The 19,111-nt window shown below is 52.5% G+C and overlaps 1 protein-coding gene across 7 annotated transcripts in view; it reads left to right on the plus strand.

Annotated features, from left to right (window-relative positions):
- Positions 1 to 19,111, plus strand: part of FAM110A (family with sequence similarity 110 member A) — a 153,465-nt gene that overhangs the window by 124,593 nt on the left and 9,761 nt on the right. For 3 of the 7 annotated variants that reach the window (XM_040447451.1, XM_040447452.1, XM_040447454.1), the window contains one exon: positions 11,822 to 13,362. In XM_040447451.1, coding sequence (XP_040303385.1) covers positions 11,917 to 12,804 — 888 coding nt within the window. In that variant the 5' untranslated portion in view covers positions 11,822 to 11,916 and the 3' untranslated portion in view covers positions 12,805 to 13,362. Of the gene's footprint in view, positions 1 to 424; positions 1,571 to 6,715; positions 7,043 to 7,567; positions 7,727 to 11,821; positions 13,363 to 19,111 lie in introns of those variants that run through there. The other 4 variants (XM_040447450.1, XM_040447453.1, XM_040447455.1 and 1 more) reach the window with 4 other exon arrangements.

Genomic DNA, 19,111 nt, shown 5'->3' on the forward strand with positions numbered 1-19,111 from the left:
GATAATAGAACCTCTCTTCTCACATGGTAAGGGAGTCAAGTGAGAAAATGTGTGTGAGGCCTCGAGCACAGTCTAGCAAAGGGCACAGTTAATGCCAACTTTGATATTTAGCTGCTCCTCCCAGATATAGTCAGACTTCCTGCTTCGGATGCTATCTACTCTGATTTGATTGGTGCTCATGCCAGAATGTGCAATCATTGTTAGCCATTGGTATACTATTAGTCCCCCGTCCCCGACCCGCCCAAGGTATTTGCACAGTGAGTGCTCAATCATTGAAAAGCCAATCAAAGAGTGAAGATCACCATCTGGACTAGAAAACAGAGGTCGGTTCCAACTTGAACAATGCCCTAGACCCAAATAGTGACTTGCAGTTATGAAATTTCCTTATCTTGAAGGGTGCTTAGAGTTAATTTATTCTAATCCTTTTAAAAAAATGTGGGGTTTTTTTTTCCCTTGACAATTTAAGTGTTGGAAATTGGAAAATCCACAAAAACACAAAAAAAGTTGACTGCTGTTATTATAAACGATTACACATAAACACATGATATTACAGTTATGTATTTAATACATAGTTATGTTGTACATAGTGCTTTGAAACATACTTTTAAAAAGCTTTCTTAGCATTTTCCTCATACTTTAAGTATCTTTAACTACATCATTTTTAATAGCTGCATAACATTCCTCATCACAAAGTGGGGTAATTAAAGGTTCCTATCTCAAAGGGTTATGCCATGAGCACTGACAAGAGTTATGTTATGTAAAGCTACCTGGCAGGTAAAAAGCTCAGTAGACTTAGCTCTTCCGCAGGATGGATGTATATAACCGACCTTCTTTTGCTGAGCATTGGAATCATTTCCATTCTTTTGCTATCGTAAATAACGCTAGGCTGCATTAATCTTTGCTCATATCTTTGGTCATTTCCTTAGTAAAGTTCGGGACTGCTGGATATGCACATTTTACAATTTACCACCGTGCAGTTAGGGAAACAGAGACGGAAAGGGGCTAGCCCGGGCTCACATAGCCAGCTGCAAAGTCGGAACTAGGGACTAGGTGGGGCCCCTAAATGGTGCCATAGTCTGTTGGGGACCTGGAGAAAGTCCTGGCAGAGCAAGGGAAATAACTAGGCTCCTGAGTTGCAGCGGCCAAGGGAAGAACAGGCCGGAGGGGTTGAGCCGGGGCGGAGCTGGGCTGCAGGGGCTGGACGCACTATCCCTGGGCTGAAGCTAAGCGGTCGCCTGGCAACCCGGATGGCGCGGCGTTCGAACGGAAGCGAGGAACCAATCAGGATGTCCGGGGCAAACCATTCCGGCGACGGGGGGAGACTGGCGAACTCACTTCCCCTTCCTCTGCGCCCCCCGGGCCTCCGCTCTGGTGGGGGCCTGGGGACAGTCAGGTACCCCGTCCACCTCGGGTGCGTAGAGCAGTTCCGAAGACGCCCCTGCGGGTCCTCATGCGGGGCTGGGGCCTTCCGAGCAGCGTTGGGCGCGGCCATTCCAACCTCGGGTCCGAGCTGTCAGCCTCTCTAGGACCCGTATTGGAGGAGCCAGGACTCTCCTAGCGCCGGCTCCAGGTGAGGGGGCGGGTGGTCTGGGGCGCGCGCTGGGGTCTGAGGGGCTCCGTGAGCGCCTGCTGTATGCGTCCTGCCCGCGTCGTATGTGCGGGGAGGAGTTGGTACCCCATTTCACGGATGAGAAGGAATGAGGTGCGGAGAGGCAAGTGACCTGGCACAGCGAGATCTGGTGGGGAATCCAGTTCAGGTCTTTCTGCTCCGCCTCGAAATCTCCAGTCGGGGTAGATCAGGATTTGCCTTGGGAGGCCCAGACACGCAGCTGGGGGTCAGCTTCTCAGCCTCTTAGCTGCAAGGCTGCCGAGCCCTGGTGCCCTGGCTGGATGATCTCCCTCCTGCCCCACTCTCCCGCGCAGTCCTCTGGGTGCCCCTTCTGGGCATCTGTCTTCCCTTCTCTGGAACGCCAGAGGGTGGACTCAAGGCGCGTTTGGGGTCCTTCTGCCCACGGGGTTTTGAATCCCAGTGCTGTCTCTGTCAGAGGGCTGTTTTGGGGGGGGATCCGAGGGGACTGACGTGTCTGGGGTAGATACTAGGTGGGCAGCAGGTGCTCTGGAGCCGCTTTTAGATTCTTGGGAATCTGCCCCAAGTTGGGGGAATGGGTAGAGGCAGCCGCTCAACCTGAAGCCACTAGTCACCAGAGACTTTGGAGTTGGGGACGGGGCCGCGATGGGTCCCAGTGGAGCATCTGACTTGGGCCGAGCCCTGCCTCCTGGGGATGCGCTGGGAACTCAGAAAGAAATGAACTCTTTCATTTAGTCTCTCAACAAATATTTATTGAGTTCATATGCCCTGCCCTCTCCCTTTTCTATTTTGTCTCTCTCAGTGGCATTTACCCATCTGATGTCCTATGGCTTTCAGTTATTAGGGAGCTGATTATCTTCCTCAGCTGGAATGCGATGCAGGGAGGGGCTAGGGTGAGGCAAAATTGAGGGGTGCCCAAACCTCTAATCAAGCTAACTAAAGCTAACAGTTATTGACCATTTGCTGTGTGTCCTGCTGGTGGAGATCGACTCACATGGTCTCTGTCACCATTACAAGCACATGCCCAGCCCAGCTGTCCCACTTCTAAGGCAACACAACGTCGGTGCGGTGACGCTGCTGGGTGGTTTGTAACAGGGCGCGTCTGGACACACACTAAGTGCTCATCAGCAGGGGCTGATAGGCTCCTTATGTACTGATGTGGCACCACAGATATTATTGAACAACGTATATTATTGAGTATATTAGTAACACATGTTATAATTAATAATATATTAACAACATTCTTAAAACAACACGTATTATTGAGTAAAAAGAGCAAGGTAAAAACAGTACGCGCAGCCTTTTGCCATACGTGTAAAAAAAAAAAAAAAAGAAAATATATGTCCATAATTGTTGCTTGTATCTGCCTCAAATCTCCCTGGAAGGACACACAGCTGTCTGGTTGCAGTGCTGATTGCAGGGAGGGGAACTGGGTGGCTGGGGATAGGAGTGGGAAGGAGTTTATTTTTACCTTATTCTCCTTAGAGTTTTTGTTGGGTCATGTGCATATATCACCTGGTTGAAAAATTATATATATATATATATATATATATATATATATATATACACACACACATACACACACACGTATATATATATACACATATATGTATATATATGTATATGCATATATTATATGTATAGATATGTGTGTATATTATATACATATATGCATATATGTATATATTATATACATATATGTATATATTATATACATATATATGTGCATATGCATATATGTATATATTATACACATATAATATATATGTCATTATAGATTATATATTTAATCATAAGACCACTGCCCTCTCTGTGATCTGTCATCGACTTGCTGTGTGACTTTGGGCAAGTTTCTTCACGTCTCCTGGCCAAGATAAGAAGCCACGATAGTGAGCTCAGGCCTGGGCAGAAGGTAATCCAGGACAGGAAGTGGGCTTGCCTGTGAGTTGGCCCCAACCTCCACCTTCCCAGCCTCGTGAGCCAGGCCCGTCTCTAAGGCTTTGCATGTGGTCTCTCTCCGTCTCCACCGCAAGCCCCTCTGTCCCCATTTTGCAACTTGAGGTACAAACAGGCGCAGCTAATTGGGTTGATGGAGTTGGGCCGAATAGGAGATCAGTGCTCCAGGCGTTTTCCCCCCCCCCCCCCCCCTTCAGCCCGCTCACCTCTCCCTTGCTGAGATGTGTGCCAGGGTGCCCTGGGCAAGGCTGGTTCTGGGCAAGGCTGACTGCAGGCAGGCCAGGACATGAGAGTCTGGGGAGACTCCAGAAATAGAATGGGGCCTGCCGTGGCCCTGGAGGATGCCCAGCTGGGTGTCTCTGACCTGGACAGCTGGGCTGAAATCGAGCTGGGCTGCCCTATTGGCCCGCCCCTTCTCTGCTGCCTGGAGCCTTCCTGATCCTTTTCTGGGGCAGGTGAGGGCCACCCTGTCTCCACCCAAGTCAGGGCCTGGCTTCTAATGAGCAGCAAGAGAAGGAGGTGGAAGGAAGGGGTGGGGTGGGGGTGCAGAATGTCATGAAAATTGTAAACATCGAAACCACACCTCTTGCCCCCTAGACAAAGAATAAAAATCACGAACGCCTCTCGAGCACTTCCCTCTGCCAGGTACTTTATGAGCATGTGCTCGTTTGATTCTTGCAATTCTGTGCTGTTATTTTTTCCACCTCACAAAGGGAAACTGAATGCAGGAGAGGTTGAGTGACTTGGGCCAGGTCACCCAGAGCAGGAGTTCCGATCCAGGGGGTCTGACCCAGACTTTGTGCTCCCTCTTTTTCTTCTCTTGGTAAAATGTATATAACATAAAGTCTCACATCTTAACCATTTGTTAAGGGTTCAGTTCAGTGGCATTAAGTCTGTTCGCACTGTGGTGCAACCATGGTGATTCTCTTTAAAAAGTGTTCCTAACCGTCATACTGTTTTCACAGCAGTTACACTGGTGTATTGTATTGTATTGTATTGTATTGTATTGTATTTATTTTACTTTGTTTTATTTTGTTTTATTTTTTGCACCATTTTATATTCCCACCAACAGTGTTCAAGGGTTCCAGTTTCTTCACATCCTCACCAACATTTGTTATTTTCTGTTTTTGGGTTTTTTTGTTTTTTTGTTTTTTGGTTTTTTTTGTTTGCTTCTATGTTTTGATATTGTCATCTTAATGGATGTGACATGTTATGTCATTGTAGTTTTGACTTACATTTCCCAAATGATTCATGATATTGAGCATCTTGTCATGTGCCTATCAGTCCTTTGTACACTTTCTTTGAAGAAATGTCTGTTCGACTCTGCATGCTTGGATTTGCAAACTTTGAGAAAAGTGGGGGGTCAACGTTCGGGGTGATGAAGTCCTCACCCAGGAGCTGGGCACCGGAGTATCACATTTCGGTGGCATTTGTCACGCACAGGTTGGGAGAGGGGCACTGTTACAAGTCCTATTTTACGGCTGGGGAAACTGAGGCACGGGAATGTCGATGATCTTACCCAGGAGCTCAGTGCTACTCCGGGGGAGTTGGGATTTGAACCCTGGCAGGCTGGATGCAGAGTCTGTGCTATAAAGGTGGCCCTAGGGCTGGAGCGGGGAAGGGCACTGTAGGAGCAGACCCCAGCCGTGCAAAAGTTTGGATGTGATGTCTTTGGAGGAAGAACGGGGCTCATCTGAAGTGGCCGGAGCCCAGCTTGAAGGGGGAGGCTGGAGGGGAGGGGGAGAGATGGGGGAAGCCCTGGGGTGAGGCAAGAGGTTTGGAGGAGGCTTGGTGGTGAAGGGCCTTTGTCTCTGAGGTGGCCCGGTTTCCACTCCTGCCACTTAGTCAATGGTGTGCCGTGTGCACACCTGTATGCTTGGTCCCGGGACAGGATGAAAATACAGAAATAGGAAACGAGTGATCAGTAAGTGAATATGTAAAACGACAGGGTGGGATGAATGCGTGGAAGGGAACAGATAGATGAGAGAGTTGGCAGGAGCCTCAGGGTGGTCAGGGAGGCCTCTTTGAGAAGGTGGGACCTGAAGAAGGTGAGCTAAGAGGTTTGCAGCAGAGGACAAATGGTGCAGAGTCGGTGAGGCGAGAAAGACCTTAGGGTGTTCAAGACGAGCAGGGAGCGGTGTGTAGCTGCAGCAGAAAAGGCCGGAGCCAAGGTGGGAGGGGAGGGCGGGACCCCGATCCTGGAAGGCCTGAGTGCCAAGTTAGAGAGTCTGGGTTTTACTCTCAGGTGATGGGGAGCCATCAGTGGGCCTAGGCCGAGCAGCGATGAGATCTGATGTCTGTTGGGAAGACGTTGCCATATTGCCATTTTTGAATGTTTATTTTTGAGAGAGAGAGAGAGAGAGAGAGAGAGACAGAGTGTGAGCAGGGGAGGAGCAGAGAGAGAGAGAGGAAGACACAGAATCTGAAGCAGGCTCCAGGCTCTGAGCTGTCAGCACTGAGCCTCACGTGGGACTCGAACCCATGAGATTGTGACCTGAGCCAAAGTTGGGATGTGAGCGACTGAATCCCAACGCTGAAGATTCTGTCTCCTCCCCTTCCCTCCACTCCCCCAGCCCTGTTCCTGGCTTCAAATCCCAGATTCAGATCCTGGCTCTGCCACTTACCAGCTGTGTGACCTCTGGCAAGTGGCCCCACCTCTCTGTGCCTCAGTTTTCTCAACTGTAAAAGGAGCATAATAGGAGTACCTCAGGGCGAGTGTGAGGATTAAATGAGTCAACAGATACAAAGAGCTCAGAACAGTGTCAGGTACAAAGAAACCACTCAGAACATTTCTTATTATATTATGAAAACTGTTACTGGTTTTTTTGTTTGTTTGTTTGTTTGTTTGTTTTTCTTTTATGACGGTTATTGCCTAACGGAGCCCTCCCTCTTCATCCTTCCCACCCTCAGTAGAGGGCCAGGCAGGGACCCAGCAGGAAATTGTGGGGAACCATGGTCTTTAGGCTGGCCTCCCTCATTCCCCTAAAATCAGGCTCCAGGGCCTGGAGGAGGCCTCAGAGCTGACTCACTCCCAGGGGGAGGAGAGTTGTTTTCTGAATCACTTCCTGTCCCCTCATAGCCCTCTGCCCCAAACTGGGTGCAGCCCCCACTTGGCACAGACATGAAAAACTGGGCCCCCTTTGACTTCCCGAGGACTCAGGGCCTTCTCTGGGCCTCAGGATCCCAGTGAAACTGGCCTCATCAAATGTGCCCACCTGAAGTGACCTACTAGGGCTTGGCTTGGCAGTGGAGACAATCACCTCCCTCCCAAGGATTCCTTCCAGCAGTCTCCTCATCTGTAAAATGGGCATTAAGTAGTACCTCCCTGGGGTGGGGGTGGGGGTTGTCCAGAGATTTACATAAGTATAGTGCCTGGGACTCCAACACCCTAGTTATTCTTATTACCATTGTTGCAGTTGCCACTAATATTTACAGCACGCACGAAGCTTCTACAGGCCCTCTCAGAGCCTAAGAACTCACACTGACCTGGCCTGGAAGGTGAGACTCTCCTCACTTGGCAAATGGAGGGCCAGAGGGGTCCAGCAACCTGCTCAGGGACGCAACAGGTAGAACGGGGTGACCTGAAGGCTTGGTCCGGAGGGAAAGTGCCCAAGTCGGACTCCTCGGGGTGACTTTGGGCAACTAGCTCAGCCTGTCCCAGCCTCGGCATTCCATTAGTCAAATGGGGATAATAATAGAGTTCACCTCACAGGGGTTGTTGGGAAGATTAACATGGATTGATTAATACCAGGAACAGCACTTTCTCGTGCCTGGCACAGTCAACGTTAACTGGCGGTCATTGAGGCCGGGACGGGGGGGGGGGTGAAGGGGGGTGGGGGACGCCATTTTTCCACCTCCCACGATGGGTGCGCTGGCCCGCGTGGCCACGGGGACTGCGGGTGGCAGATGTGCGGATGTGGCCAGTGTAGCTGTGGGTTGGGCGGCCCCGGCTCGCGGAAGAGCTCCCTGGGATAGGTCCGGGCGCCAAGCCCGCAGCCAGCGCGCCTGGGCTCAGGTTCCGGCTCCCGCCTGGCTTTCGTTCTTTCCTTTCGGGTACTACCTGGGCCGGCGGGTTCACCTGCCCGAGGCAGGCCGCCGGAAGTTGCGCAAACGCGTGCTACTTGAGCCCTAGGTGGGCCGGGCCGGGGGGAGCGCTCTGTGGCCGGGCGCGCTCGCAGCAAGGTATGTGCGGGTCCGGGCGGGCTGGGGGGGGGGGGGGCGGGGGCGCGGCCCCCGGGCCCGGAGGGGGGGGGGACCTTCCTGGGAAGGTGGGGACTGGGCGGGGGCTCACCTTCCCGCCTGGACGAGACCTCACTTAAGAGCCAGGTCGACCCGGGCTCAGAGAGGGGCGGTGAGCGGCCAGAGTCACACAGCGCGCCGCCTGGCTCGCGGCCTCCTCCGTCGCTGGGAGTCTCCGAGTGTCCCGAAGCGGGGCAGGGCGGAAGCCAGACCGAGGATCCGAGCTCCCCAACCCCCTAAGGCTGACTCTAGGGAAGCCGGTGGGAAGGGGGCGAGGTGCGGCCGCATGCCCCGGGGATGCCCTAAGAGAAGGGCTCACAGCTGGCGCTCTAGGGGCCATTTGTGGGTAGCGTTTGAAACCCGTAGGTGGGGCGTTGGCGATGAGAAGAGGCCTCGGAGAGGACGAGTCCCACCTGGGAACTGGGACCCTTGGCTTTAACACTCAGGAGCCGCCACACCTCCGTTTGCCCACCTGTGAAATGGGATTTGGTCAGATCAGTTTAGGATTAGCCTCTATCACGTGCCTCCTTTGTCTGAGGCTCCGGCGCTTCTGGAGCTGCCGAGAGACCCCTGCCAGGGGGGGCGGTCTGCGGAGCTGGGTCGTCAGAATCATCATAAAAACCTCGAGCCCCGTTTTTGGAACGCGGCCTTGCGGCCAGGCGCTGGGAGAGTCCTCGACCTGTTTTATCTCTCCATCCTCGCGGAGACCTGGAGGCTCAGGTCTATTTTTAACCGCGTTTCAGATAAGGAACCGGAGTGTGTAAGAGGCGCAGCTGCAGGAGCAGGGGGTGTGCAGCGGACGGGTGGGCGAGCTGGCCAGCGGCCCCCAAGCCCGGCTTGGCTCCTGGCTTGTGTCCGGGCTGCGGGAGGAGCCCCTGCGGCCAGGGGGCTTTCTGCCCTGGCCCTGCCCATCTGACCTCCGTCTTCCCCCGGTTTCCCAGGATGGTTCCCGGGAGGGAATTGCCGCCGCCAACGGGTCGGACTGGTTTGGTAGGCGGCGGCCCGGGGGTGGGGCAGAGGCTAGTTACCTCGACCGGGCTCCGCAAGGCTGCCTTTCCTGTCAGACCCTTACTGCCTGAGGTCCCCTGGGGGTCGGCCCCCAGTGGGGCAGCTTTTCTTTCCCACCTACGCCAGCCCTTCTGCCTTGGGAGCAGCTCTGTCTCTGGCCCGACAGCCCCGAAGGTTCTGGTAACTTGCCATGGCCGCGCCGGCCGAGGTCTCAGACTGGGGGCTGGAGGCTAGTTTGGGGTGGGGAGAGCAGATACGTTTGCAGACCTGTTTGTTTGCTCCATCCACACTTACTTACTTACTTACTTACTTAATTAATTTATTTTCTTTTTGAGAGAGCGCGAGAGAGGAGAGGGACACAGACAGGGAGAGAGAAAAAAAGATTTTAAATGTTTATTTATTTTGAGAGAGAGTGAGTGGGAGGAGGGCCAGAGAGTGAGAAGAGAGAGAATCCCAAGCAGGCAACAGTAAGTAAACGTAAAAAAAAAAAAAAAAAAAAAATTATAAAAATTTTTAAAAATGTTTGTTCATTTTGAGAGAGAGAGAGACAGAGCACGATCAGGGGAGGGGCAGAGAGAGGGAGACACAGAATCTGAAGCAGGCTCCAGGCTCCAAGTTGTCAGCACGGAGCCCCATGCCGGGCTCCAACCCGCAAACCGTGAGCGCGTGATCTGACCCGAAGCTGGACACTTAACCGACTGAGCCATCCAGGTGCCCCTGAGAGAGAGAGAGAAAGAGAGAAAGAGAATCTTAAGCTGGCTCCATGCTCATTGAGGAGCCTGAAGCAGGACTTGACCCCATGACCATGAGATCATGACCTGAGCCGAAATCACTCAACCGATTGAAATACCCAGGCGCCCCTCTCCACACAGGTGTTAAAAATTATTATCGAATATGCTAAGATTTAAGAACCTAGAGTTTTGGTGCACATCTTTCTTCCAGCTTCCTAGCACATTCCATACCTCCCACCTTGGACGCATATGCCTGCAATAGGCTGGATGCATCCCTCTCTAGTTTATCTGAGGTCTGCCCATTCTCATTTGGTCCCCATGGACATTTTAATTCAAGAAAAATATATTGAACATCTATTATGTGTGGAAAGCAATATCCTGAAACAGATTCAGTGAACAAAACAGACAAACCACCTTCCCCCGTGAAGCTGTATTTTAGGGGCATGGGAAGAACAAAGAGTAAAACTACATAGACAAAATAGACGAGTGAATTAGGCTTCATATGAATTTGTGTCTTATTTATCGGCTCTGGGGCCTAGGTTGGTCACTTCTGTAGTCTCACTTTTCCCCTGACTGTAAAATCAGATGACAGTGACCCTTCTCACATTGGGGGAATTCCAACTGAATTCCAGGAGAGGATGGTGTTATTTATTTATTTTTTATTTATTTATTTATTTATTTATTTATTTATTTATTTTTGGGGGGACAGAGAGAGACAGAGCATGAACGGGGGAGGGGCAGAGAGAGAGGGAGACACAGAATCGGAAACAGGCTCCAGGCTCCGAGCCATCAGCCCAGAGCCCGACGCGGGGCTCAAACCCGCAGACCGCGAGATCGTGACCTGAGCTGAAGTCGGACGCTTAACCGACTGCGCCACCCAGGCGCCCCGAGAGGATGGTGTTAAACGTCTAGCACACAGGGATGTCTGCCTTCCCACCCCAATCCAGACTCCTCCTGTCATTCTGGGTGACCACATGGGGCGGTGCAGTATAGCTTTCTGTTATGGACGGAAATGCTCTAATCTGCTTTGTTTACTGTAGTGACCACTAGAGTGGCTGTTGTGTACTTGAAATGTGGCTAGTGTGATTGAGGAACTGAATTGTAAGTTTTTGTTTAATTTAAATTTAAAGTTAAGGTTGACTAGCCGTATGTGGCTAGTGAATTAGACAACACGGGTATAAATGGTCTGAATGACAAGTCTTCTTGGGGATCATCTGGATTGAAGTCCTCCTCTCTCGTTTTTCAGATGAGAAGTTTCAGGACTTGGTCTGTGGGTTTTCTTCTGGCCCATCTCTGGGAGAGTTAGTGGGGGACACTTTGTGGCTCCAGTCTTTTCTTGGAAAAAGGATCAGGGCTGGCCTGATGCCTGGGGCACGAGGCCCTGATGCTTAGGTGATCATGTGGACGCCTGTGCACCCAGGTGTGGGCCCCCTTGCCTCTGGGTGCCCATCCTATGGCTGCTGGCAGATCCAGGGTCTGCTGGATGCTCTTAAGCAGGGTTTTGTGATTGTGGGCATTTCCAGCTTCTCTTGGAGCAGCACAGCACAGGGCTGATATTTCTAGCTGACAGGCATCCATGGATCACTGTGAAGTCCATACTGGAAGCTGATGAGTGTCTGGACTTCACTGGGGTGGGGGGTGGGGCCTTTCTACACTCCTCCCCCGCTGGCTTATTGCTATGCCTGGGGCCTGGCATGTCCAGACGGGTGGATAGCACAGGGCAGCTTCCTGCCTGAGTGGGTAAGGGTAGAAGGTGGGACCAGGTTCCCTGGGGCCAGTCCGGGTGGGGTGTGGGGTTACAGCGCTTTCTCTTGGTCACCCAACCCTAAAACTGCTGTGCCGGCACCTCCCTGGTTGGAAGCAAGGGGCAGAGCCATCGGTTTGCTGGGTTAGCTTAATCAAGTTGGTTGAACTCCCTGAGCTTCAGTTTCTCTGTCTGCAAAATGGAGCTGTTAAGAGGACCCGTTGAGAGATTAAGTTGGCTGGGGCCCAGCATATGGCCTGGAGCCCACTTTGCTTCCTTTAAAGCGAGGCTTGTCTTGTCTTTTCTGCTCAGGCTGCTCCTGTCATTCTTTGGCACTTTTTCCTCTGCCTCAGGAGGGGCTGGTCTCCTGAGAAGGAGGCGGGGGTGTGGGCGGAGTCATAGGCCCTCAGTGGTGGCTTTCTGTCTTCTGATTGGCTCCCTGTGAACCAGGGGCGTGGCTATTACCTTTTTATAGGGAACGCGTCTTCAGCCCATTTCGGTCTTTGCTGAGCCTTTGTCTGAGCGCGCTCAGCCTCTGTCTTTCCTCTCCTGCAGCCGTTGCCGGCGTCCAGCTGCCAACTTTCTGCCTGGATCTGGCTCCTCATTTCTCCGGCCTTCCCAGACCAAAGCCCTCAGGGTATGTAACAGCCATGCCTGTGGACACACTGACTCCGGGAGCCCGGGACACCCCTGCCCTACCTTTCCGCCTGCGGACCAAAGTCCCCGGCTACCTGCTACGGCGGCCAGCAGATGGTGGAGCCCGGAAACCCAGTGCTGTGGAGCGCCTGGAGGCTGACAAGGCCAAGTACGTCAAGAGCCTGCATGTGGCCAACACCCGCCAGGAACCTGTGCAGCCCCTGCTGTCCAAACAGCCACTCTTCAGCCCTGGGACTCGCCGCACGGTGCTCACGCCTAGCCGCCGAGTCCTGCCTGGCCCTGGCCGCCGGCCCCAGCTGGACTTGGACATCCTTAGCAGCCTTATCGACTTGTGTGATAGTCCCGCGTCCCCTGCCGAGGCCGGCCGTACCCCTGGACGGACAGAGGGAGCCCACCAGGCGCCCCCAGCCACCCCCCCACGCCCACCGCCCAGTACAGCTGCGGTTCGCCGAGTGGATGTCCGTCCCCTGCCTGCCTCACCTGCCCAGCCCTGCCCATCGCCCGGCACTACCACTGCCTCCAGCCCGGCCCGCCCCCCGGGTTTGCAGCGCTCCAAGTCGGATTTGAGTGAGCGTTTCTCGCGGGCAGCGGCCGACCTGGAGCGATTTTTTAACTTCTGCGGCCTGGACCCGGAGGAGGCAAGGGGGCTGGGAGTGGCCCACCTGGCGCGGGCTAGCTCAGACATCGTGTCCCTAGCCGGGCCCAGCGCTGGGCCCGGCAGCTCTGAGGGGGACTGCTCCCGCCGCAGCTCTGCCACTGTTGAGGAGCGGGAGCGGGAGCGCGTCCCCTATGGCGTGTCGGTGGTAGAGCGTAACGCCCGCGTGATCAAGTGGCTGTACGGGTTGCGGCAAGCTCGCGATACCCCAGCAGCTGAGGGCTAGGCTTCCACGGGACGCCGCATTTGCCACAGACAGATCTTAGAGAGAGAGGCAACTGGCCCCTTGACCTCTTGTGCATCCATTCGCGGGGCTTGGGGCAAACCGGAGGCGGCTGCCTTGTGTGAACTTGGTGTGGAGGCGGAGCCTCAGAGGCGGGACGGGCATCCACCTGGCAAGGACTGACTCTGGAGAGAGTTGCCTCCTGACCTTGGGCCACCCTCTGCCCTTCACATGTAGAGGTTTTGACATGAGTCCTACTTGGCTCTTATTGTGGGTTTGGATTTGGGGCACTTAGCCTTCTCTACCGAGAGTGAGGGGCCAAAGGATCTTACTAGGCCTAGCGGTTCTGTTTCCTTCTTCCTTGGTCTCTGACGTTTGCTGACTTCCTCTTCCTCTCCCAGGGGGCCCTGGTTCCCTGGGAACTTACTCTGGGTGGGGGCAGGGCCTTGGCAGCCTGGCCTAGGTGGGTAGACTACAGGAGGGACTGATAGGAGTCTGTACTGCTCTGACTCCCCTCCCCCCCCCCTTTGGTTAATAAACACACATGCTTGTTTTTCAAAGGCTGGGTCATCAGACTCTTCTGTGTTCACAAGGAGAAGGGGTGGGAGAGGTCTTGGGGTGGGGCCTTCAGAACTTAGTAATTGTTCACCCCAGGATCTGGTGGGGGCATGAGGTCAGTGGTTGGTCTGGCCTAAGACTTGCCCCACAGGGGATCCTCATAACCCCTCCGGGTAGCTTCTGGGCCTCCTTCACGGAGGAGGAAACTGGGTCTGGCCACAGAGTGAGTCTGGATAGAGCCGGGACAGGTTTTTTCCCCTGCACCAGGAAAGTGGGGGACCTTCAGGGAAAAGGCTGATGGGTACAGGGATCCTTCCCTATCCCTGCCCTGTTCCCAAGGGAGCAGGAAGCTCAAAGAATGCAAACTCTGAACTTGAGGTGACACAGGCTGTAGATTGGGGTTTGGAAGTAGGAGTTCTCAGAGGAAGACGGACTTGGGGTGGACAGCACAAAACAAGTGGCCTCGCCTCCAATTCTGGGTGACTCTGGACAAGCCAGTCTCCCTCTCTGGGCTTCAGTGGGAGATTGGGACAAGTCCTCAGGGGGCTGGGGGAAGGGGAAGGATGCGGCTTTGAGGTCTCAGTTCCTTCCTGTCTCCCTCCGGGCTAGTTCCCCGTTGGGAGCCTCCACCTTGGCTGGTGATACAGCCAGGGCCGGGCACACAAAGGGTGAAAGCCTGGGTGGCCTCTGCCCACCCCCGGGGTGGGAGTGGGGAAGGGCTGGGTGGTGTTTCCTCTCCTGCAGGCCGTGTTGGCTGCAGCACTCAGAAACAGGAAGCTCAAATGGGGGCCCTGGTGACAGGTTTGATGTAAGTTTTATTTTAAGCATAAAGAGGAGATTTCCGTTGGGCTGTTGACAAACATCCAGGTCAGCCCAGCTGTTTGTCTGTCTGTCTGTCTGATCGTCTACAATCAGCCCCAGGGAATTGGGTTGGACCTGGGTGGTTCAGGGAAACAAGGGGAAACTGGGTTATGGAAGAGAGCGGCCAAGCTCATGAGAATGGAGTCTGCCTCCTTGTGATACAGACGAGGAGACTGAGGCACCGGGAGGACTATAACCTGCCTGCAGGCACCTAGCAGGTCTGACAATGCAGGAGTTGAGCCTTCTGGTCCCCAAGTTTAAAGAGTGAGGGGTCAGGAGGGGTAATCTGGGCAGGCTCTGCAGAGGAGGTGTCCTTTGAGATGTCAAAGAGTAGCTCCTCTGGTCATCCTGGCCAGAATTCTGTGCTAAGTGTTGCCCCTTGCTGTCAGCTGCCAGCACCCCAGAAACTCAAGAAAGTGGCTATGTTGGCTGCATCTTAGAACACAGTACTGGTGGGTGATGGGCCAGGGGACCCCTTTGTTCCTGGAGGAGGTTAAGTCCTAGGCTCAGACCCTTCGCGCTCATCCTGTCACTGAAACTTCAAGGTGACCTTTCCAGGGTCTTAGAACTGGAGCGACAGTGGCTTGGGGACTGTCACAGAGCAGGTCTGCACTCCAGCCTGGGGTCACACCTGGGCCTGCTGCACACCCCACAGTCAGGGGGCACTCTGGCTCCCTGATTCTCCTGACACCTGCCTTACCCCTCTTCCCTGTCCTGGGTCCTGGCAGTCTTTCCCCCTGAGCATCTGCTGAGTGCCCAGCAGTGAGTAAGACAGACATGGGTTCTGCCATGTCTGGTGGAAGGGAATGGGCAGCTGATCCGCAGACACATTGTCATATAATGTGGAGCAGGTGTGTTCAGGGACTTCTGCCCTAAGACCAGACCTGTTCCCAGGAGCTGGGCCGGGGGGGGGGGGGGTAGTGAAGAAGGGCATCGGGCAGGTCTGTTCGAAAGAGAGCAGGCAGGCATTCTTGGAAGTGGAGAAGGCGGTTCCTGGTTCCTGGTTCCAGGAGGACTTCCCTTCTGCCAGGATCCTGGAGCCTATCAGCTTCCCATGTGGGGATCTGTGGAAGGAATGGCTGGGGGCTTCTGCCAGCCTCGGGGATCTGCGGCGACAGCCCCTCTATTGTTCTGCCTTCAGTCCGAGTGTGAGGGGCAGTGAGCAGCAGCGAGGGCCAGCAGCTGCTGCCCTGTCCCCTGGGGCTGCCTGGCTTTCATAGCAGCGCCCCCAGGCCAGACTGGCCCCAGCTGCCCAGCCCCTAATTAGGCAGAGATGAGATCTGCTCCCAGATCTATTTCCCAGCAGCTAATTATATACACGTGGGCTTGGGAGCCCAGCAATCTGGCTGCTCGCTTCTGTCGTGAAGGTGTGATGGGCCCCTGGGAAAGGCACCTGTCCCCACCTGCCAGGCCTCAGCCAACCCTTTTGGCAGAGGATGGGATGTAGCTAGAGGGCCCTGTTCCTTTCCCCGGTGAAATGGTTTTGGTTTTGCTACTGCAGCATTCAAGAGGACCAGGGAGAGGAGACACCCATCCTTTGTCCTGTGTCCTGTGTCCTGTGTCCATCCTGTCTGACATCCTGTGTCCAGGGGAAGCAGGGAGGGACAGAGGAATTAGTCTTGAGGTCCCTGACTCTAGATCCTAGGGTAGGGGGACACATAGGCAAGAGCATGGTGATAGCTGTCCCCCAGAAAGACATGAAAACAGCCTTATAGTTGTGTGGGTCCTTCCAGGTCCAAGACAGAACACCCCATTTAGGTTTTAAAAAATATTATTTTTCAGATAATGCATCCATGTATTTCCCCCAGCCCTTTATTTAAAGAAAAGTTTCAAGCTTAAAGTTGAAAGAGTGATACAGCAAACACTTATCTACCCACCTACTGGATGCCCAATTCTTACTATTTTGTTAGATTTGCTTCATCAGGCATCTATTCATCTATTAAGACAACTTATTTTTTTGAAACTTGTCAAAGTAAGTTACAAGCATTGGTACGCTTTCCTCGAAAGGCATTTTAGCATGCATATCATTAGCTAGAGTTCAATATGTGTTTACAGTTCATTGTGTGTGTGTGTGTGTGTGTGTGTAATTTACATACTGTGAAATGCACAGATCTTAAAGCTGCCATTTGCTGAGTTTAGACGAGTGCGTACTCTTTCCCAACCCCCAGTCAGGATGTAGAGCAACTTTCCATCACCAGGGAAAGTTCCCTCATGTTTCTTCTCTGTCGATTCCTGTCCCTATCTCGTGGATATGTATCTCTGTATCTGTATACATGAAGTAGTACTAATAAAAAAACATTTCCTTGCTGTGTCCTTCCCCCTCCTGACCCCCAAAACAACTGCATTGACTCTTTCAACTATTTCTTCTGGTGCTTTCTTTCATATTTCTAGGTAAGTTGCTTTTCCTGTGGTTTTCTGGATTGATGTTAGGCAAATATTGCCTGAAATCTTCAGGGTCACTTCTGTAGCCTGTCTGCCTGGGTTTGAATCCCAGCTCTTCCCCTTACTGCCCATGTGACCTCAGGCAGTGACTTAACCTCCTTGTGGTCAGTTGCCTCACTTGTAAAATGAGAGTAATAAGAATATTTAAGTTATTGGATTGTTATGAGGGTTCAACATGTAAAGTACCTAGAATAATGCACCAGAATAATTACTCTGGAAGTGGTCAAAAATATTTCTTCTTTTTATTATTATCAAGGAAGAGTTAACTATTCTCACTCTCCTTCCCTTTCAATCTATGTTTATCACTGTTTTTTTTTTTTAAGTTTATTTATTTATTTTGAGAGAGAGACAGGGTGTGAACAGGGGAAGGGCGGAGAGAGAGGGAGGGAGAGAAACCCAAGCAGGTGCCGCACTAACACGGGGCTCGAGCTCATGAACCATGATTCTGACCTGAGCCAAAATCAAGAGTCGGACGCTTAACTGACTGAGCCACCTAGGTGCCCCTCACCATTTTCTATTAAGTGAATAGCCCGTGTTATTTATACTGTAACTATACAAATACTGTTTCTTGCTAACCCGAATTGCATATGATGGTTACATTTCCTTTCTTGAGAAACTTTTGGTTTTTCCTGGAGTTACTACCTGCTTTGCTTTTCGTTCCCCTAATTTCCTCATAACCCATCCTTAATTCTCTGACGTCCTCAATGTCCCCAGGGTTACTCATAGAAGGTAATATATTGGTTCCAACTTCCTTCAAGTGCTCTTTCACAACCCCTCCCCCCACTAAAAAAAAGTGGGACCAATTCTTAAAACAGACTCTCAAGCACAAGTATAATCTGCAATATAAGCATGTGTGAGCACCCCCTATCTGCCCCTGCCAGTGGGTCTCTAAGAGGGCTGGAAGCTGAAGCTCTGATCCCCACTGCCAGGCCTCTTCCTTTACCCCTGGGAAACCCCCAGCACAATCTGCTCACTGTGCCAACCGATGGCTCATTTTGCGCCCTTCACTTTATTCATCCATTTGTTCAACTATAGTCTGCTGAGTCCTTCTCCATGCCCTGCATTGTACTGTGCTGGGCAGCTCCAGGGACACAGAGCTTGGGTATTGTTGACCCACCCATTCCCAGAATGTGTTTACATTGATGTGTGAGCCTGAATAGTGGCCTGAATAGAGGTGTGTGTGGGCTTGGGTGATGGCTGGGCATGTCGGCGTGTAACCTGTGAGGGGTGTGTCCGTGTGGCTGCTGACAGATTTTTCTGTAGGAGGCCATTTATGTACATTTATGTGCACATGTGTATGCGTATATGTGTTGTCTGCACAGTGTATGTTCGCTGGGTATGTGTATCAGTTAGTCTTTGCTGCATAACAAACCACCCTAAACCTAGTGGCTCAAGACAGTTCATTAGTCCATGATTTTATGAACTGGTGATCTGGTCTGGGTTCAGCTGGGTAGTTCTTCTGGTCTTACCTAAGCCCATTCATGTGGTTGCTGTCGGCTGGTCTTGGAGGGGCTCACCCATATGTCTGGCAGTTGGTAGGCTGTTTGAGGGGTGCCTCAGTCACCTCCATGAGGCTAGCTGGGGCCTATTCACATGGTAATCTTCAAGTTCCACGTTGAACAAGAGAAGGAAACTCCAATGCACAAGAGCTTTGTTTTAAAAATGTTTTTATTGGGGCGCCTGGGTGGCTCAGTCGGTTAAGCGGCCGCTTCGGCTCAGGTCACGATCTCGCGGTCCGTGAGTTTGAGCCGCGCATCGGGCTCTGGGCTGATGGCTCAGAGCCTGGAGCCTCTTCCGATTCTGTGTCTCCCTCTCTCTCTGCCCCTCCCCCGTTCATGCTCTGTCTCTCTCTGTCTCAAAAATAAATAAACATTAAAAAAAAATAAAATAAAAAATAAAAATGTTTTCATTTGGGGCGCCTGGGTGGCTCAGTCGGTTAAGTGGCCACTTCGGCTCAGGTCATGATTTCGCGGTCCGTGAGTTCAAGCCCCGCGTCGGGCTCTGTGCTGACAGCTCAGAGCCTAGAGCCTGTTTCAGATTCTGTGTCTCCCTCTCTCTGACCCTCCCCCGTTCATGCCCTGTCTCTCTCTCTCAAAAATAAATAAACGTTAAAAAAAATTTTTAATGTTTTTATTTATTTTTGAGAGAGAAAGTGTGTGGGGGGGAGGGACAGAGAGAGAGGAAGACAGGATTTGAAGCAGGCTCCACACTGACAGCAGAGAGCCTGACATAGGGCTCGAACTCACAGACTGTGAGATCATGACCCGAGAAGTCTGACACTCAATTGATGAGCCACCCAGGTGCCTCACGCAAGAGCTTTGTGAAGACTCTGCTTGTGTTGTGATCACTAAGGTGCCATTGGCCAACATGACATGGCCATGTCAGATTCAAAGGATCGAGAAATAGACTCCATCTCTTAGTCACGTTGCAAAAGGCCATGAGGACAAGC

This window comes from Herpailurus yagouaroundi, unplaced genomic scaffold (assembly GCF_014898765.1).
Source record: "Herpailurus yagouaroundi ecotype Mexico unplaced genomic scaffold, PumYag 196, whole genome shotgun sequence".
NCBI lineage: Eukaryota > Metazoa > Chordata > Mammalia > Carnivora > Felidae > Herpailurus > Herpailurus yagouaroundi.